The sequence below is a fragment of the Ceratotherium simum genome, chromosome 2 (genome assembly GCF_057802395.1).
Source record: "Ceratotherium simum simum isolate JZ-2026a chromosome 2, ASM5780239v1, whole genome shotgun sequence".
Lineage (NCBI taxonomy): Eukaryota > Metazoa > Chordata > Mammalia > Perissodactyla > Rhinocerotidae > Ceratotherium > Ceratotherium simum.
This window is the reverse complement of record NC_141901.1, coordinates 50,004,198-50,026,658: the sequence shown is the minus strand read 5'-3', so window position 1 is coordinate 50,026,658 and position 22,461 is coordinate 50,004,198. Positions and strand designations below refer to the sequence as shown.

At 37.5% G+C, this 22,461-nt stretch overlaps 1 protein-coding gene across 1 annotated transcript in view; it reads right to left on the bottom strand.

Moving 5' to 3' along the window:
- SPAG17 (sperm associated antigen 17) overlaps nucleotides 1-13,467 on the bottom strand; it is a 193,891-nt gene extending 180,424 nt beyond the window's left edge. The window contains exon 1 of the mRNA XM_004420602.3: nucleotides 13,381-13,467. Within this exon, the coding sequence (XP_004420659.2) occupies nucleotides 13,381-13,467 (87 nt within the window). The remainder of the gene's footprint in view (nucleotides 1-13,380) is intronic.
- Nucleotides 13,468-22,461: the final 8,994 nt, after the last annotated feature.

Sequence of the window (22,461 nt, the reverse complement as noted above, 5' to 3'; positions counted from 1 at the left end):
AAATGAGTACGTGTCCAAAGAAAAATCAGTACAAGAATTTTATAGCAGCGTTATTTGTAATATCTCAAACTGGGGATGACCCAAATGTCAATTAGCAGGAGAATGCATAAATAAATCATGGCATATTCATACAACGGAATACTACAATGCCATAAAAAGAACATGCTACTTATAATGCAACAACATATATGTATGAATTTCACGGACATCATGCTGAACAAAAAGGGTACATTCTATATTAGTTCATTTATATAAAGCTCAAGAACAGGCGAAATGACTGAAGATGATAGAGATCAGAATAATGTTAACTCCCTGGGGCATAGGTATTGCCTGAGGAAGGCTTGAGGGAACCTACTGTAGGACTGGATGTGTTCTATGTCTTCATCTGGGTGGTGGATTATAGGGATGTATGCATACATCAAAATGTATTAGGCTGGACATTTAATATTACTGTTTGTTTGTTTTACTGCAATAAAAAAAGAAAAAATAATAGAGGGTAGGAAGAACATGATTTAAAAGAGGGTGGTTTTGGTATAAGTAACAGTAAGGATTATTGCATTTGTTTCGTCATTTTTCCAATTAAGATTGACCAAGTATGTTCCAGGCACTATGTTCCAGAAAGGGACCCAAAGAAAATACGACTTACTTCTTGTCTTTGAGAAGTTCACAGTCAAGTGAGAGAACAGATCCATCTTTAACTCTAATAACATGGTAAGTACCATCATCGTGATATGTATAAGTACTATGGGAGCATGGTGAATTGAACACAGGAAAAGGGAAATCAGGGGTAGTTTCATGTGGAAGTACATTTGATTTGTGTCTTTAAGAATGAGAAGAAGCTCAACAAGTGGTGTCAGGGAAGGAAGGGTATTCCAAAAAAAATATATATATATATCCTATATGCATGAAAGCACAAAATTGTCTAGGAGGTTTGAGTTGTCTAGTTGTCAGGTGTGACAGGGGTTATGGATACGGCAGGAAAGATGAAGGTGGGCTGGAGCTAGGAAGATTGTGAAGGGCCGAGTAAGTAACCGTAAGAGTTGAGACTGAAGCAGGAAGTGACACGATCATATTGGTAGTATAGAAAAATGACCCAGGTGGCCATGTAGAGGGTACTCAGAGGGGAGAAGAGGAGGTGGTGCTGATAGTCGCTGGACACACACGGGTATGCTAACCTCGTGGTTGAACTGAAATGCATGCTGGCTGGCAGGCAGAATAAAAGTAGCTGTGGTAAGTGGTAAAATTAAGAATGCAAAATCTAATAGAAACTTGTGAGTACAAACTGATCATTATAAGATGTTGCTATGATCACTGATAAGTGGGCCTCCTGGCATTGCGACACGGAGGGAACTTTTGCAGCATGGTTTGTGGGTCTGGGCTGTGTCATGGTAGGCAGCAAGGCTACATTGCACATCCTTTAGTAAGCATTCTGGGCTTCCGGAGGATCCCTAGTTAATTGTCATTCTCAACCTCAAACTGTTGCTTCTGACTTGCTTAGTTTTTACTTTTATTTTTAATTATAGTGCAATCCAGTTCTGTGTGTGTAGTTTTTAATACAACTTACACACTTATGTTAAATATTTAAAATGGAAATCCGCAGTGAAGAGACTTCAAAGTCTGGATATGTTTCTAAATTTTTTTTTAAGTAGCATGAACAGGTGACTATTCTGAATTTTTATGAGACCAAAGAAGAAAATGATAATCAACCACAACCTGAGGCATGTTCTGATACTGTGCAAAAATCATTACAACATTAGAAATTGTTTGTATTTCTAAAACTAAAAACAACTTGAGTTTTTCAACATAAAATTTGATTAACTTATTATTACAAGTGATAGAAATGTTGGATGGAAATGGAGTTCAAAAGCTGTGTTGTTAAAAGATGAACAGGCAAAATGCTTTTTTAAATCAAAGTGGTTATCATGTTTTGTTAAAGCTCATGATCCCAATAAAAAATTTCTGCAATCATTAATGAAGGAAAATTTAAAGAACAGAAGAAATCAGTTTCATGCATTAAAGTATTTGAAATAAAAACTTTTTATCAAAGTATGTCAATAAAGTAATTGCACAACATTTTTAAACATCACCAAAACTTTTAACACAATCTGTTGTGTAGTTAGACATAATTGAACATTTTTATACATAAAATACTTAGTTGAACTTTGAAAAAATAATATCTACGTGGGTGTATCATTGCAATGTAGATTTATGGTCTTGACTGTGGCAAAGCATTTATCTACTGAAATGATAAGGCAACCTTTTGAAAAACCTCTAAATCAAAGCAGTAAAATTTTAATCACTATTGCTAGATCTTTAAATGTTTCATGTGAAAGTGTTGTAATAATACCTAATATGCAAAATTCAAGATGCTGAAGGTAGTTAAGTCTTTTTGTCGATCTGGTGGAGCTAGATGGGAAAGCATCTGTGATATCTCGAACTATTTCAATGGGTACCAAGAAAAATGGTTCCACTGAGAAGTATTTACATGAAAACAGTGCCAGAAAGATGACAGAGTGGAGAAAGTCTGGAGTTTCAGTCTAGAATTTTGAAAAAAGTTCCAGATGTTTTGTTTTGGTCCTAACTCACTATATTCAATATATTCAGCTGACGCAATAGATGATGTATATCAAATAAATCAATATTAATATTTTCTTGATAAATTTTCTATTTACTACCATATATTAAATAAACACCAGAGATAATTAAATAATATATCTGAAAAGAGCTTGGGATTGAGCACTAGCAAAATATTAAGGCTCCCATGGGCAATCTGTAATGCTAGGGCTACAACTACTGAGTGGGAATCAGGCCAACCCTTGTGTGTTCTTTTACATAAGTCGTGAAGTGGGAGTACTTAAGCATTTGGAAAGCACAATTAACTTTTAGGGATTTGGTTTTAATGAAAATATTCTAATAGAAATGTCAGTACTTTCATTAGCTTTATAAGAAAGAAATAAAAATATGTTGCCCATATAAAATTAATAAAGCGATCTATGAAAGAGAAGCAGAAGATATACAGAAACAAAGAAATAAAATGGTACAATTGTACAATTTTAATAGTACAATTTGAAACAAAACAAAATAAAGTATAAATTATAGGAGAAAAACTATTAGATGGTCTAATAAATTATACAGAAATGGGTTCATTATTTTATGACAAAAATGAAAAGTATGATGAATTATTAACCACTTCCAATTTATTCAGTCTTAAACTTTAGCGACATTATGTTCACAAACAAAGTAGATTTAGGGTGATCAAAAATTAAGCCAACTAACTCAATATGACATTCCAAGAAATGGTTTTGTGACTTAATTGATAATAAAGAAATTAAATATATGAAAATCTCAGACAATATTATGAAAGCTAGAAAATTTTTAAACATAATTATTAAAAGTTCAAAAGCTGAAAGAGCTTTTAGTATGATGAACAATATTGTTGATATTAGCAGAAATTCTCTATGTACAGGGAACTACAAATTACATAATGACTATCAATTTACGAGGAAAGTTATGGGAAGAGCCTACGTACATTCACCATGTCACCTCACGGTTCAGACAAGGGCAACATTTAAGGAGTGAAAGCCATGTCAACCAAAGACTGCACTAACACTTCTGAAAACCAACAAAGGATTTTGAAATCATTAGAAAAATGTGATGAATGATAAGTACTAAAAATTATATCATCTGGCAAGCAATTTTATATGGTACACATAATTTAGTTTATATAGAGAATAAAGGGTGATTTTAAGTTTTTTGATTTATATGTTGATTTACATGTAACTGTGATAGCTAGCATATTTTTAATTCTCACCCCTGGATAAAGGCAGGCAAGAAGGAAAGGTAGAAGGCTAATGTAATGGTGTTAGTTAGAAATTATGGAAGGTGAAAAAGAAGGCCCTGAAATAGAGAGGTAGAAGTAATAGGAATTGCTGACCAACTTGGTTTCACAAGAGAAGGTTCAAGGATGATTTCTCACTTCAACGGATAACATAGTATAGTACCAGTTTTGAACATATTGAGTCTGAAGAACATGTGTAACATCCATAGGGAAATATATCAAAGAGTAATAGTAATAATAATCATAAATATTTATATCAGGCTAAATAGTGCTCCACATTCTTTCATTTACTTTATTTGGTTTTCATACCACTCCAATTAATATATAATACTATGATTACTAAGAGCTCCTCCTTATTGAGCACTTGCTATTCCTCCACTCAGCAATGTTATTTGAGCCCATCTGTATGTCAAGTGTTGGTGATATATCAGCGAGCAAGATAAATCTCTGCCCTCATGGAGCTTACATTCATGTGGAGAGAAACAGACAACAACAAGATAAATGTAAAGTAGAAGGTCAGGAACCAAATGGGCAAGTGGATGGAGTGTGATGGTATAGTTTAAGTAGGGTGGTCAGGGAAGACGATATTTGAACAGAATCCTGAAGGGGGTAAGAGAGTGACTCATGTGACCATCTTGGGGAGGGTCACTCTGGGCAGAGGGCACAGCAAGAGCAGAGGCTCTAAGGAGGGAATGTGTTTCCCAACAGATTTGAAGGTCAGTGAAAAGGCGAATGTGGTTATAATGGACTGAGTGAAAGTGTGAGTCATAGGAGACACGAGATGAAGTTAGAGTGGTTGGCAGAGGTCACACACACAGGGTCTTTTAGGCCATGGTAGAGCAGTTGGGTTTTTATTTTAAGTAGTTTAGTGAAAGGAGAAAAGTGAAGGAGGGCCAGAATGGTGAGCCTTGAGCTCCTTTCTGGAAGATGTAGGGAAGGATTTTAATGAGAAGGAGTGAGAGGGAGGTAGGGAGATCTTCAGGCCAGGAAACTGCGTGGGTGTAGTTAGTATTTGCCTGGGGATGCCACAGAGTCCATTCAACTGGAGTACAGAGAGATAAAGATGGATTGGCAGAAAAGGCCAAATTAGGCAGGGCCGTAAGAGCCAGGCCTAATGTCTTGGATTTCATCCTGTGGGTAACTGGGAGCCAATGATGGTTTCTATGACTAGAGCTGAAACACGGTCAACATTCACCATTTCTTAACTAACATTTTCCTAGGATGTTGCCAAACTCATATTGGCAACACTTACATTTTACTTATATTTAATATTTTTCACTTGCAATAAAAATGATCACATATAACATCTAGGTGGATATTTTGACATGCTAATTCCCTTTAGTTCCAAACTCATTCAAATAATACATTTTTGTCCAAAAAGAGAAATTATAATGTGAGGTTATGAAAAGTCCATTTGCCTCTTAACATTCTTCCTAGCAACTCAGTTGTTTTCATTGGCTTTTATTAAAACAACCTTTGTGTGAACTGGCAATTTGTTTTGTAAATATCAATGAAAGCATATTTCAGAAAATATAGTAATAAAAACCAACTCAATTTCAGAAATATACTTGCTGCCAGATGTCAGTCTTCAGCTCATATTATGAGTATTTCCAGTAAGTCTTAAATACACATTAACATGAGAAATAGCTTACTGTTTAAGATAAAAAAAAAGTTGAAAAATCCTTCACTGCCTCTCAAAAATTGTTCGAGAGTTTTGTCCAATGAAATGTATTTCCCTTTTTGATAAACTACATTTATAATGGTTTCAAGCACTTCAATTTAATTGAATATTTTCCCCCCAAATCCTACTTAGACTCAGTTTATTATCATCCTAGTACCTATATACTTATAACTTTATTTGTTTAAGAGGTCCAGGATAGTAACATTTCAGCAATACCTATCTTGAACCCTTATCCACTTTTCAAAACTTTACAAGCATTATAAGTTTTGTTCAAGACTCCATGGAAACTCGATTACTATTTTTCAAGTGCGCACAACTCAGCTATTGTCACTAAGCTACGTTTAGTAAGAGAAAAATATTATTCCTCAACTGAAGTAGTTGTAATAAGGAGAGACTGCTAAGTAAGTGTTCTAAAGAACTTTCACTTGCATGCCTCCTGGTTGGCAGATGTGATATCTCTGAGAAGTGAAATGGTTATCCTTACATAGTTCTTTCCACGGCACTGTCACAGTCAGCTTATGTATCTGCTGTGATGCTTTTTTATAAAAATGTTTTCTGTCCCTTCCTCTTCTCTTAGAAAACATCTCCTCAGCCTACTAACTGGTTTCCACAACATAGGTTTCTTCATATTCCAAAGTAAATCATTGAGTTAATTCTGTATATAGTTTCAGTATGGTACTAAGTGCCTAGAACCACGCTAGTCATTACGGAGTAGGTATAAGAAGTGTAAGATATGATTTTTCTGTGGGGCAGCTCACATTATACTTGTGCTCTATAAAACATGAAATGATAGCAAATAATTCAAGGTATTCTTCGGCTAAGTACTAAGTTGTAAGGTAGAGCCTAGAGCCAAGGCGAGGGGAGATAAATGTGGGTTAGCATAGTTAGGAAAGCTGACTGCAAGACATGGCTTCATGAGGGCCTCAAAGAATGGGTATGATGAGGAGAGGGAAGGTGGAAGTTCATTTCAAGCAAGGAGACTAATACGAGTGAAAGAGCAGGATGGAGGGAGAGAATTCATTTACTGAAGGGTTATTAGATGCCAGGTGCTATAGAAATATTTACGGAATGAAATAAATATTATTTAACTCTCACAGCAAGCCTTTGAGGCAGATATTATAATCTCCATATAACAAAAGGAGAACAAGGCCCAGAGAAGGTAAGAAAGTTGCTCTAGATCATCCATTGTACCTTTTAGAATCCTGATTCAATCCCTAGGTCTGCCTGGCCCCAGAGCTGGGCTATGTCTAGCAGCTCATTGTCTCCTTCATGTGTCTATGCTGCAGTGAGGAGACTGTCTAGCCTGTAGCAATTCAATGTGATGGTTAGGGCCAGATTAAAGAGGGCTGAAGAAGCCAGGATGATTAGATTTTGAGATTACAGGTGGTCACTGATAGTTTTTGACCTGAGAGTGAATGCCATATGAGCAGCGTTTAGGAAGGAAAAGTCGGTCATTGGTTTGACAAACAGGAATAGATGATTCTATAGAGGATAGAGGTAAGGGACTCTTGTAAAACTTCAGGGATCAAAAGATGCCGGCCTGGGCTAGAATGATGGCATGAGAATGGAGAAGAGATGGAAGTGAGAAAATGTTAAAGAAAAAATCAAGAGGACTTAGAGGCAGACTGAATAACAAGACCAATGACTCATAGATGGGCTTTAGGGACTGCGAGAATTATAGTGCTGTCAACAGAAACTAAAAAGCTGAGAGACGGAGGTGATCTGAGACTTTGATGAGCCAAGTTTTGGCAGGCACAACCAGGAAACGCAGCATGCTTTCAGGTAGCAGAAGGAGTCATTTTTCTGAACTATTTTTGGAGAAAGGAAAAGAATTTTTCCGTAATCAAGACACTCAAATATTTCTATTTGTCCTACTTAAATGATCTTAGAAAGAAGCCAAAGAGCTGATAATAAAAAGAAAATGCTACATCTTTTCTCTCTTCTAATGTTATTTATGAGAGTAAGAAGATGAGAGATAAAAGGATGACGTCTAGTTTCAGGTAAAACAAGTATTCTTTCCATATTTATTTGATCTTAAATTTAAGTCTTAATCAAATAACTTTTCAATAGACATTCCTTAAATAACTTGTTCTACCTTGTAACATTCTTTGGGAGATTGGCATAAAATCAATTAGCATTTTGTTTTAAATTGCAAGGTCTATATAAAATGTTATAATCATCATATCACAATTTATAGTTCTGTTAAGGAAGAAGGATGGACTAGTGAGAAAATCTATGATGTGGTCCCTCATGCGCCCAATCACTGCATGTCTTTGGACCATACCTTGAAATGCTTGGCTCCTCAGTTTTATAAAAGGGGCAGGTTAGCCCAGATACCCCAGGAGTCTCCAGCTCTGAGTGACAATTGTAAAGGACAGCACCACCATGTATAACATCAATTTGTGTCTTTGATGCAAATGTTATTGCTTATTTGAAAGGGGGAAACATACATCGAGAATGAAAATATAGAAATTGGAAGCAAGACCACATGAGTCTCAGCAAGGACCTCAATATACTGTAGTATTCCAAATATTTTTAAATGTGTAGATATTTACATTTAATAAGAATTGAAGGCTTAATCAAGAAGTAAAATCTTAATGATACATGTAAGGCAAATGGCAATGAGAGTGTCTAATCCCTTAAATTGGGCATTAGGGACCTGAAACCATCATCACCAAATGAAATCAGTGAATTGGTATAGAATGCTGGCTGGGTTAAGGGGTATGTGGATTGTCATAAACTTTTTTTCTGTTTTTTTTTTTTTTTTTTAATGTTTTCTGTGGTGGATCACAGTAAGCAAATGAAATAATGGCTATGCCAATAGTCGGTCTCACAAGTCACAGTTGCCTTTTTGCTACACATAAAAATGAGACCTTAAACTAGGAACAAATGAAAGGAAATAACCATCCTCAGACAACCTGAAAATATGAAAGTATTTAGCAATTAAAATTAACAAAATCTCAAAACAAACTCTACCTGTGAGAGATCTAAATCAACCCAAACAAACTTTTGGGGAACCCTGGAATTCTGAAGAACATGGTTGGCAACAAAGTCCATAATATCGTAAAGGAAAAAAAAGGTTTTGTACCTGGCTTCTGAATTTTCTTTATACTGGTATCATGCTGTCACTTAACATAGATAACATTGTGAGGTGTTTTTTTTTCCCCCATGTTGACACAAAAGTTCTGAACATAACAAAAAATTCCAATTATAGCTCAGTCATTTTGAAGCCATGTGATGTTACCCAGAGACAGACCTTGTGCAAAACTCCTAGAGAGAATGGCTATGCTGTTTGAACAACTCTGGAAATTTTTCCTAAATTGTCATGAACAAAGCTTCTACTATCTCCCCTTTCCCAGCATCACCTGCCATATGATAGGTTTAGAAGAAAGGGAAAAATCAGAATTAATTACAAAATCTCTTAGACCACAGTGACATCAGTAAGATGGCAGACTAGGAAGCTCCAGCCCTCTGTCCCCCCTGGAAACATTACAAAAACAACTAGAGACTGATTAAAATAACTTTATAGGAGCTTTGAAACCAAAGATCTAAAGCAACCAAGCAAATGCCCAATCAAGAAAAAGCCACATTCAATGTAGCAGGAAATTTTGTGGTGCTTTTAACTCTCCTTTGCCCCACGCTTTCTCCATTCAATGCAGAAAGGACAGTTTTTTCAACAATTGATGCTGAGAATACTGGATATCCACATACAAAAGAATGGAGTTGGACCCTCACCTCACACCATATACAAAAATTAACTCAAATGGACTGAAGATCTAAATGGAAGGCACAAAACTATAAAACTCTTAGAAGAAAACATAGGGGAAAAGCTTCATGACATTGAGTTTGGCAATGATTTCTTGGATATGACACCAAATGCACAGGTAACAAAAGAAAAATTAGATAAATTGAGCTTCATCAAAATTAAAAACTTTGTACATCAAAGGACACTGTCAACAGAGTGAAAAGACAACACATGGAATAGGAGAAAATATTTGCAAATCACATATCTGATAAAGGATTAATATCCAGAATATATAAAGAACGTCTACAATTCAACAATAAAAAAACAAACAAACAAACACTTGGTTGATTAAACATTGAGCAAAAGAAGATATACAAGTGGCCAGTAACTACACGAAAAGATGCTCAACATCACTAATTATTAGGGAAATGCAAATCAAACCCACAATGAAATACCACTTCACACCCATTAGAATGGCTGTTATATTTAGATATATATATAAAAACCCAGAATTTTAAAAGTATTGGTGAGGATGTGGAGAAATTGGAACACTTGTGCATTGCTGGTGGGAATATAAAATGGTATAGCTGCTGTGGCAAATGGTATGGTAATTCCTCAAAAAATTAAACACAGAATTACCATATGATCCAACAATTCCACTTCTGGATATATACTCAAAAAAATTGAAAGCAGGGACTCAAACATATTTTTGTACACTCATGTTAATAGCAGCATTATTCACAATAGCCAAGAGTTGGATGCAACTCAAGTGTCTGACAATGAATGATGGATAAATAAATGTGGTCTATACATACAACGGAATATTATTTAGCCTTAAAAACAAGGAAAATTCTAATACATGCTAAAACATAAATGAATCTTAAGCACATGATGCTAAGTGAAATAAGCTAGTCACAAGAAGACAAATACTGTATGATTACCTTTACATGAGATACCTAGAGTAGTCAAATTTGTAGACACAGAAAGCAGAATGGTGGTTGCCAGAGGCTGGTGGGGAGGAAGGTATGTGGAATTATTTAACGGGTATAGTTTCAGTTAGGAAAGATGAAGGAGTTCTGGAAATGGATGGATGGTGGTGATGGTTGCACAATGTGAATGTACTAATGCCACTGAAAGGTACACTTAAAAATGGCTAAAATGGTAAATTTCATGTTATATATATTTTATCACAATAAAAAAAATACAAATAAAAATATCTTAGACCAAAATGTCTCCAGATAGCACCTTCTGTCACTGACTACTTAGGTTAACACTTCTTTCTCTCACTGTGGCCAATAGGGGCTGTCTTGACAACTATATGAAAAGATTTTAATTTATATTTAATTTTATGATACCAAAGCATCTTTAACTTCCTAATACTTCTGAAGTCATAAATATAGTGTCTATGTCACATAGAAGCCCACATTAAGATGTATTTTTATAATCTTATTGCCAATGTACCTAAATATTTTCTTTTTATCTAATTTGAGGTGTGATATTTCACATATATTAATAAGCTAAACATTTTGGTACATGAATAGCAAAGTTAGCAAATGACCATTTGATTGACAGAACTAATTTAGGAGCAATGTACACCCAGAAGTGGTCTAACCTACATTTTTCTCTCTCTCAATTTAAATGTCCCAGATTTATTTAAGGCACATATTGGTTTCCTTACCTAAAATAATGGTCCTCCTTCATTCTACCTGCTCAAATTCTACCCATTCTTGAGGGCCCAGCTAAAGGCAAGTATTTTACAAAGCATGTATCCCAGCCCACATTCATCTTCCTAACCTCTACTCTCTAATCAATTAGTGCTTAGTAACAGACTGCCTTATATTATTTGCTATCATTTTAGTTTTACAACCAACTAAAATGTACCAAAAAAACCTGATAATTATTCTAGTCTGAAAGGACAGCCCAAAAGACTGATACAAGGTAAATGCACTAAAACCAAATTCTGAACTTGTTTATTCTGTTTAAAGTCTAGTGCAGACCAATACAAACATGAGTTCAAAACTACTGTTCATTTGGATTCTTTAATCAGTTAATTCTAAAAACTGGCTCATGAGGGACTTCCCTTTCTCCCACCCCAAACACACACACAACACACACAGTAGTACACACATACTCAACCACACATACTGGAGCACAATTTTGCACGTGAGTAGTAACTGTATGGAAAAAACTCTCTGTGAACTGAAGCAATAACATTTTTGAGCACCCGCTATCCATAAAGCACTTTGCCTAAGACTTGTGAATAAGGAATTCACACATCCACAGTCATCTTGAACCCAATTTCAGAGTCTATTACATTGGTGGTTAGGGCATGCCTCTGGGCATTGGGCTGCTGGGTTAATCTGGGAATTTTCCTCTTGGATCAGACATGAAACCAAGCTGAGAAAAAAATATGACAGGAGGTAGAGGGCAGTTGTCTTTCCCTTGCAATAAAAAAAAAACATGTATTCCAACAAACTGAAGTTCACTCTTTGTAGTTAAAACTACATGTTACTTTGAGTTCAAATTCTTTCTCTTAATATATAAGATTTATTGAAATTATGTTGTTTGAGCAGGACCAAGAAAGCTGAATATTATTTCAGGTTTTCAAGCCATAAGGAAAAATAATGCCTTTAGGTTTTCCATTCAGCTAGGAAAATTATAGCTTCATATTTGCAACCCTAAAGGTAATGCAGTGTCAGCACCTCCATCAAACCCCGTTGTTCAGCAGTTTATAATTCAAGCAGAAATGTTCACTCCAAGCCCAAACTTGGCCTACACAATCTCAAAGAAAATGGAGAAAAAATTATTTTGGCTAGTGCCGACTTAAAAAAGCAAAAGAGAGGGTGCTTTCACAGAGCATTTTGAAAAACATCTTTGAGAATTTGAGAATGTAACTGGGAATTACTGAGTTGACATCCTTCACTCCTAAAGTTATAGAAATAACAAAAATTCCATGACGTTACGTCAGCATCAGCAGTATCTTAACTACTTTGATGAAATTCTTCATCAGGTAGAATTCCATAACAGACAGAATTACTGTTCGTAGAGTAAAAGCAATTATAGTGGAAAATAAGGACAAATACATAGAAATTTCTCATGAGGGCATTCTAAGACATTAGACATATTTTTCTTTTAAGTACTAACTCTCTAGTGCACCATGCACACACATATAAAATGAAAAAAAAAACTATTTTTTCCAATTTTTAAAGTACATTGGAACAGCAGGCTGGAATTCCCAGAATCAACCTTCCTCCTTCCAAATGTTATTTTGGAGTTAGAAACAACTTAGCATTGAAGCAGATTTCCAGGGGCAGGTGACAAGAGCTATTGGGCCGCTCAACTCACTTGAGGTGGGTGGGTGCGAGAGGGGTTGGGGAGCTAGTCAGTTTTGGGATGCCGAGCCATCTGAAGTCATGTGGCAGGTGGGTTATAGACTGATTGCCTAGTGCCTTCCTGGCATCCTATGGATGAATCTAGCAGCCAACCCCTCATTACGCTGATCTTCTACAGTACTTTCAAAATATATCAAAACTTGAATATTGTGGTATCAGGACATTGTATAAGAAAGTCATACTCTCCTAGCTGTAGAAGGCTCTCTTGTATTACATACGTTGATATCTTAGGCACTTCATGTCTGTTTTTCACACAGCATTTATTAAAACCTTACTATGGGCCAAGCGACAGATGATTCAACAGGATTTCTGTTCTTCAGGAGATGTCATGAGGAAGTGAACAGTTCATAAAGACAACTCCAGTACAATCGTGGAGAGTCATCTGGACGACTTCACTGACAAGGATCCTGATGTGTCAGAGCGACACTTCCTCTCTTCCTTACCACGCACCTTTCACCACCCTTTGAAATCGCACTGACTCCCCTGACGTCCCCTTCCTTCTTCCCTAAACGCGTATTCGTTAATCAAACACTCCCTGCGGGTGCGACTCTGGGTCGTTTGGTGAGCGAAGGACCAGGCCTGGGAGAGCGGTAGCAAGTAGGGTTTTCGGAGGGGCAGCGGTGGCGTCTGGAAGAGAGGGCGAGCCTGGCGGCGTGGCCTGGAGTGTCTGGCCGGGCTTTGGCCTTGCCACGGGCAGAGAGAACTTACGGGGCTCTGGGCTCACCTGACTGAAGTGTGCAGCGATGAGCGAGGGTTCCCATGTCTTAGAATTCGTGCTCGCCGTCCAGCCTTTGTCTTTCTTGGGTGCCATGCAAAGGACGGGAGGATCATCGGTCTCTAAATGGGCTCAGGCCCGGACTAAGCGTCCCCGCTGCCGTAGTAACCGAAGCCACGCCCAGTTCCTTAACGAGTTCGGTTCCCCTCCCCTAAGACTGATTTGAATCCTCAGGTCAACTGCTTCCGTCGCCATAGCAACCGAGTTTCCGAGCGCGCGGCAACTCGCGGGCGGGACTCCCAGTCCCCCTGGTTGAATTTTAGGATTTTCCAGCAGGAGAACAGAGCAAGTGGAAGAGGACAAGACGAGACTGGCCTCGAGCTGGTCTGGCTGCTTTCCTTTACTCGCTTCGATCTTCTGCTGCTTCTTGGAGCCTTTCTTGGTCTGAGGCATTGTCTAGAGACTCAAAATCCCTGGAATCCCGTCCACGACTTAACCTAGACTAGAGAACTGACCCCCTCAGGAGACAGCCCACCCCGTTTCCTCATCCGCTCTCATCCGCCTCAAATGCTCCCTTATGTGAAGCTGGGTTTGTCTCCCCCACCCCCATCCTCTGCTTTGGTCTTGGTTCTGCCGCTCAGGGCCTTACTAAACAAGTCGGATCTCTCCTCCGAGAGACCTTTATATAATTGTAGACGGGATTGGTGTCTTTCTAACTCGTCTTCTCTGCCTAATCAGCCACAGTTCTTTTAAACTGTCCTCCACTGGTAAGTAGAGTCTTTTTCCCACCCCGCACTCCCCAATATCTAAAATATCCTGGTCAGACAGAGTCCCCCAGATAATAATAATAGTAATAATAATAATGCTAATAACAACAACTCTTTAAGTACTGGTTGTATCCTCTGCATAGTTATACCGTTTAATTCTTACAGCAACCTTTTTCCACGTCCCACAGTGTATGACTGATGGCACCAGGATTAGAATCCAGGATTATTTGAGCCCCAAATCCAGTGTGCTTAATCTCTACACTACTAAGCCCCACTGTTTTAGACCTGCCAAAATGAGAGATGCCACCCTTTTGGGGCTCGACTTATTTTATGTTTTACTGCAATGAGACAAATTAGAAGCACCCCAGCAGAGCTTAACCAAAGGTGTTTTGCCCTCTTTAGTCATTGATGCAGTGCTTAACTACCCCCCCCAGCCCTGCACTTTGCCTACACCTGAGATGTTTTCATTATCCCAATGGGCCAGGGATGGCTGAGGTGATATGTGTGACCTGCAGCTTAAACTCCACTCAGCACAACCTGCCAGGTGGTCTTCCACAGGGGAAAGGTGTTCTAACCCTTCTTATGGCTTTCTTTGAGAAAGAAACTGTGTGTGAGGGGGATGGTGATATCCAGTCACTACTTGCTTACTTCATTTGGGGGGCAGGTTTAAAGATGATGCTTCCTCTCAACTCTTGTTCCAGTGGGGACCAACGAAGGGAAAGTTTCTCTTCCCACTCCAATTCTTTAATATAGGTATTAAAGAGAAAGCATAATTTCTAGAAACAGTCTCTTCACAGGAAATTTACATGAAATTTCCACTTTTCCTTTCTTGTTGCAATATGTATACTTTATATCTTTTAGGGGGAAATAGATCTATGCAGCCTTAGTCACAAGTCACATCTCAAAGCCATCTCTTCTTGTTGGGAGAATAAAATGTCTGATGCATAGTGATGCCAGAGGGATCACGCCAGAGAGGGATTTTCCTGAGGGTCTCCATAGCAACCATCTAGGCTGCCACTGATTATCATAGAATTGTCTCCAAAATTTTGTTCTTCAGTAAAATTTTCATTATAAGATGAAAATTGTCTTTGGATTATGGCTTGAATATAAAGATGAATTTATTACAGACAAAAAAATCTGAGTAAACATTGATTACATCATTCTGAATTTTGATCATAATTCTTCCCATAGATTTAAATTGTTTGGGGGAAAAAATCCTGCATTTTTATTATAAAAGCTGTAAAAAGTTTGTTGGTCTTCCAGATATGTTTTATAAAAAATTTAACTAGATGTTTATGCATGTCATACTATGTTACTAATTTTCTTTCTTCTTGAATGTGAATGCATATTTCAAAATAAAACATAGTATGTACAATCAGTTCAGCCTAATCACTAGCAGATGATTAATAAACTAGTTTGCAAATAAAAGAGGGAAACGAAGAAAAAATGGAATGAGAAAAAAGTAAAATTGTGTTATTTTAAAATTGTAGAGAAAGTATCACTAGCTATGTCTTACAAGTGACAGCTGTCCAACCCCAATTTTGCCAGCAATAAAATGTTTGTGACATTTATTGTGGCAAAAACTGACTAGCTGTTCATTGAACATTTCATTCTCTTTCCTCCTACTGTGAGAGTCAGACAGCATTTTTTAGCCTTCCTTATCCTTAGATGGGAACATGTGACTGAGTTCTAGCCAATGGAACAAAAGCCCATCCAAGCCTGGCCCTTAAAAATATCTCCCGAGCATTATTCATGTTCTTCCCCTATCTGCCTGGATATTGGGGTGACACTGAAAGCCTTGAATCTCTGAATGATTGCTGTGGCTCAGAGGTTCCAAAACCTCCCTTCCCCCGAGCTTCTCCCTGCTTTCTCCTCCAAAGGCGTTTGCTTGGGACTATTAAGTGGATATGAAATAGACTTTTATTTTCTTAAGCTGCTGAAATATTGGGGTTCGCCATAGCAGCTAAAGTTACCGTAACTTCTCTAACATTTTTGATAATTTTTATTTGAGAATCAGCTTTTAATAAATCTAACAGTAGCCAGCCTTCCCACAATGGCCTGAGAAAACAACCTTGTTACTTTCAAGTAGGCAAGACGCAAAGCTGGCTACGATGAGAGGCACCAAGATCTCACCCCTGCCCTTTGGGAGATTGTATCTAGTTTTACCCACCCAGTGGCACCCTTTACTTTGCCTTCTACCTGCTTATACAGTACATTCTTTCCCTTCCTTATCAAGTAAATAAATTTTTTACTTTAAATAAGTGGTTTGCATATTAAAGTAATACAGTAAACTAGTCTGCTTATGTCACATACACTTATGAAAATTTTGGTCTGTTTTTCAGAAGATGAAACAAGATCCATTGCTAGACATCTATATACATAAATTATAATTGAGCAAATGATTAAAAGGAATTGAACATTTTAAAAGTCGAAAATAAAGATTTCAGGATGAAAGAATGCACTTCCAGTATAATCTTTTATAGTTTCCTTTGCAAAGTCCTACCGAAATAAATTTAAATATGGAAGGTTTTCCAAAATTGATTTAGAGAATTTAAAATAAAGGTTTTATTACAGAATGTTTTTTGCCTAGTTTTGGCCTATTTCATTATTCTAGGGAAAGTGGTACTGTAGATAATTTATGATACAAACTGGGAAGACATTATACAGTTACCGAATTTATAGAAGTTTTCATCATAGAATTGTTCTGTTTAATTTCAGAAAATAGGTGTGAATGACAACGTTCATAGTTTTAAGAAGCGAAAGCCACTCAGCTAAAAAGAGACCCTGCCAAGAATAGAAAAAAGAAAAAGTGTTACCATCTGTCATACATTTAATGCTTTTTGGTATAATAAATTGTTTCCCCCACTAAATAAAAGTTGAAACTTTATAAGCATATACTTTACTACATAAATTTTCCCATATGTCAGTGGCTAAAACAAAACTATACTATTTGGAGAATTTTCTTTCACATTTGCAATGATAGTCCTAGTTTGTTTGATTTAGTTTCTCCAGTAAGATTTTACAATTAATATTATTTAGCTCACCAAGGATTGTCTACTTTAGGGATGTGCTGTTTCTGTAGGATACTATGATTACTGAATAAGTTATTTTTTCAAGTTTTATACTTTGATCTTAACAGTGTTCAGTGAACTCCTTCGTCTAAAGGTGTGAAGTCTGAGGCATTGTTTGTCAAACCTAAAAGGGTCAAGCCAGCTATTGACGAGTCCTGTATTTCCACTGTTATCAGGTAACGTCAGGAGCTATGGACCAATTCACTTCTAGGCCAAAATTTCAGGTATTCAGAGTACACATAGCTGCAGCAACCTGCTTGCCTTTGGCTAAGAAGGCCTCACAGATGCCCACTGATTTCTCAGATTGGCGTCCTACATCTAAGAACACCTTTCACTATATGTTTGCATGATTTACCATCAGGATCTTTGTGTTTCTGACCTTCCAGATAGAATGTTATAATGCACTGTCCTCGAGTTTTTATTGTGTGTGATGCAGAGGGCTCGATCTCTTTCAGCTACCAGGTCCAAAACATATGGAGAATATTACACCTGCATTCTATGGTCAGCATTAGCTTCCTATTCAGTCGTGAGTGCAATTTAAAGTATTGACTTTAATCTTTAAAGCCCCTCGTTGTTTAGAAGCTGGTTACTCCAGATATCCTCTCTCTCTCTATGCATCATCGTGGCAATTAAAATCAGTGGCAGTACTTGCTGTTCATAATCCCCAGTGAACTGTGGGGAGCCTGGGAGTAGATCACTTTCTAAAGAACTTCCCTAAGAACCCCCTGTTTGTGTCAATGATAAAAGCAATATTTGGAGTTTACAGTTTTGGCCTTGAATGTCTTGTCATATATCTGTAGGTCTCTGGAACCATAATTAAGTGCTGTTGATTTAATTTTTATGTTATTTTATTAGTTGTTTGTAGCCAAAAGTTTAGAATACCAAATCAACTTTTTAATGATCAGAAAAATAACAGTTGTATATATTAAAAATAGAAAAAGCTAAAATTCATCTGTTTCATATTTGTTACTGTGGGAGTTTTCACTCCAGTATTCTCTCACTCAAGTTTTTCTTTGAATCTAATTTTAAATGTCTTCAGTGAAGGGATTTGCTGTAAATCCTTTGGGGACTATTTAAAAATCCATAACTCATGGTAAGTCATTTCTCTAAATGCTTAGCTAAATGTTTGATTTCTTCATGTTTTATCGGATGTCTGTTACTTATAAATTTGAGCTATGTTAAATAATAACTTTCTTTTTACTGTGTACAAGGTTCAAAAGCTATGCTTGAGGTGAACCTACATCAAATCATATTATGCCAAACCATGGGGCAATCTTTTGGGGAGAAAAGTTGATCGGTAACAAGGCTTTGAGGAACTGGGAGCATGACATATGGTGGTTGAACAGAGAGTGGTGTCCACTGCTTTTCTTACCCCTCCTGCCTCAACTTCTCTCTTTCTCTTTCCCAGCCGGACCCTCTCTGACCCTCAACCTTCCTAAAAAAGTGCTGGATTCCACTAGGAAGGTATCTGAATGATTTCCAAGGAAGTTTGTCTCTGACTGCGATCTTGTAAATATTGAATGCAACTATGCATAGTTACCGTTTTCTATCTAGTATGCCAATCCATGTTTCCATGAATTAATTTTGCTTTTGCTGGCTTCTAATTTTTGTGTAACATTCTGGTGTGGACAAACCAAAATCAAGACTGTTTCACTTACTGAGAAGGGGTACTGTTCAGTGGAACTAAGCTGCTTTTATTTCCTCTTATATTTCAAACTCATAGATCATTTGTTTATCCAAACTTTTAATGTGCTTTTTTAGGTTTCTTCTGCCATCCAAATATATTATTTTATACCATATCCATCTCTCTGAAAGAAAATGAATATATCTGATTAAATGCCATTTTATTTCACTGGCCAATTGGTGTTCTTATTTATAGGGCTAGGGAATACTAGAAGAAGGATCTGGGGGTGGGCAGGTGAGGAAATTATGACTTTGGTTTTAGAGACATTCAGCTTGTGTACCTTGAGACATGCCAACATGTAAAGGAGGTGATTGGATATGTGGGCCCGGTGCTCAGAGCAGGGGTGGACGTGGCTGGGTCATCTGCATATATGTAGCAACTGAGCCTGAGTGGATGAGTTTGCCTGGAGAGACCACCCAGTGAGCAGGGGAGAGGGTCTATGGCTGAGCTTAGGAGTTTAACAGTCAATGGCCGTGAGGAAGAAGGGTCAGGCCTGCGAGCAGATATGTGGCCAGAGAGGGAGGAGGAAATCCTGGGGGGGTCATGTCACTGGAACCAAAGGGTAAAGGTATTTCTAGAATGAGGGAGTGGCCAACAATCCTGAATGCTACTGAGAGGTCAGGTGAGAAAGACTGGAAAATGCTTGCTGGATGTAGGGACAAAGAAGTCAGTGCGGTGAGCTGTTTTGCTTTAAAGTCTTTGGAAAGTAGCAGCTATGTTCATTTGAATGCAGTTCCTATGCAGGTAATTTTTCTTACCGTTTTTGGGTCAAACTAATTGTGATGTTTGATTTTATGTGTCAACTTGACTGGGTGAAGGGAGGCCCAGATAGCTGGTAAAACATTTCTAGGTGTGCCTGCGAGGCTGTTTCTGGAAGAGATTAGCATTTGAGTCGGTAGAGTAAAGAAGATTGCCCTCATCAGTGAACTGGGCATCATCCAGTCGTTGAGGGCTTGAATAGAACAAAAAGGCAGATGAGGGCAAATCTGCTCTCTGCTTGAGGTGGGACATCCAGCTTCTCCTGCCCTCAGATGTTAGTGCTCCTGGTTTTCAGTCCTTTAGACTCAGACTGGGACTTATACCATTGGCTCTCCTGGTTCCTAGGCCTTCGGGTTTGAACTAGAACTACACCATTGGCTTTCCTGGGCCTCCAGCTTACAGACAGCAGGTCGTGGGACTTCCCGGCCTCTATAATCTTGTGAGCCAATCCCTCATAATAAATCTCTTTCTTTATGTCTATATCTATCTAGCTATCCTATTGTTTATGTTTCTCTGGAGACCCTGACTAATAACACACTCATCTTTAAGAGTGCATTTTTTAAAAAGTATATTTCCTATAGTTTGGTGAATTCTTTAAAAAATCATGTGTATTATAGTACACAGTTTTTATTATATGCGTTTTATTAGACATCTTTTTTTTAGATATCGGTAAGCATTGGGCTTCTATATGAAGTATACCGAAATACTCACAATACTGTCATCTTTTATGTTTTTAAGAAGTTTAAGAGGCGATTTCATTGAAACCTAAGGATTTTTTCTAGTAAGAATGTAATAGGAAGGAAACCATCTTATTGAAATCTACTTTAACTATGTTTTGTGAAGATGTCAGTTTGAAAATAGAGGAGGGATTCTCTAATATTAAGGAAAAGTTCCTACACTCCATTTCTGTCCCCTTCTGAATACACATTCTCAGAAAACTTTCAATGAGAGCTCCACCTTAGGGCTGATATATATGGATATAAGGAAAGAATATGAAGAAAAAGAAAATACTTGGAGTCAGACATTAGGAAGAAAAGGAAGATGATGAGAAAAGACTCATTCAAAAATAAAATTATTTTAGCCAATGCACCAGTCAATCAGCAGAACAAATACTGCCTCTAAAGGTCACATGGGAGGCTGCTTCCTCGGCCTCCCTCCATTTCTGAGTGGATCTATGCAGGTCTTCCACCATTTCCTTGACAGGAACCAACCATTTCTAACTTTGCCTACCAAAATAATGGCTTCATTGACTCTTTCTTATATTTCAACTCTCTAGTTTATTAAACAAAACCAAGCCTCATTCTCTGTCTGTTATGATTTGATTGTTGTGCTTCACGTTTTCTTTTGTGCTTAGCAGTGCCTCCTTTATGCTCCCATGGTATTTTTTTTCCTTAGGCTGGCTGTAATCTCTAGGCTTCTATTTTTGTTCACAATCAAGTTATACAGTTCGTCAATCATCCACATTTCAAAACTTTTATGATTATTTTTGCATAATGGTATGCATTCCACCTGAGCCAGCTGTCTTAATCCTTTAGAGTGTGGCCATTTTTCTCTACGATACTTTTGGGTAATAACCATTGCCAATTTATTTCACTAAGCAAATTCCTCACTTTATTGAAAGTGTTTTTATATAGCTTAAGTTACTCACATTTATGCCCATAATGTCTTCTCCCCCACCCCGTTCACTCTGGTAGAAATCTGAAACCCTATTAATCTATTTGTTATCATAGTTTCCCAAACTCCTCAATATTAGTTTTTTAACTTGCCATATACTCCTTCCTCAACACAACAGAGGATTATTAAAAATCAGGGGCCGGCCTGGTGGCGTAGTGGTTAAGTTTGTGCTGCGCTTTGGCAGTGGCGCAGGGTTCAAAGGTTTGGACCCTGGGTGCGGACCTACACACCACTTATCAAGCCATGCTGTGGCGGTGTCTCATATACAAAATAGAGGAGGATGGGCACAGATGTTAGCTCATGGCCAATCTTCCTCACCAAAAAAAAAAAAAAAATCAGAGCATCAAATCATGGTGCTAAGAGGCACTTCCACAGATCATCTTGTACTAAGAAGACAAAATTCTTTCTCCTGGGTTCAATTCTCTGCTCCACCCCCTGCTGGATGTGTGACAACCTTGAGTAAATTACTTAACCCCTCTTCAGTTTCTTTATGAAATGGGATAATCATGTTTGCTTTACAGGGTTGTTGTGAAGATTAAAATAGTTAGTAGACATAACTGCTTAGAACAGTTCGTGGCACATACTATGCCGTTGATAAATGTTAGCTAATATTTTTAAAAGTTTTTATTTTAGAGTAGTTTTAGATTTACAGAAAGGTTGCAAAGATAGTCACAGAGACTCCATATACCCCGCACCTAGTTTCCCTCATTGTTAACATCTTAAACTAGTATGGCAAATTTGTCACAACTAATGAACTAATATTGATATGCTATTATTAACTAATAGTTTTTACCTAATGTCGTTTTTCTATTCCAGAATCCTTTCCAGAATACTACATTACATTTGGTTGTCATGTCTCCTTAGGCTCCTCTAAACTGTGACACTTTCTCAAACTTTCCTTGTTTTTGATGACCTTGACAGTTTGAGGTGGTAGGGTATTTTGTGGAATGTCCCTCAATTTTCGTTTGTCTGATGTTTTTCTTATGCTTAGACTGGGGTTATAGGATTAGGGAGAAAGACCAAAGACATAAAGGGCCATTCATGAGAATCACATCCCATCACACCAAGGGTGCATGCTATCAACATGACTTATCATTGAGGATGGTAACCTTGATCACTCAACTGAGATATTGTT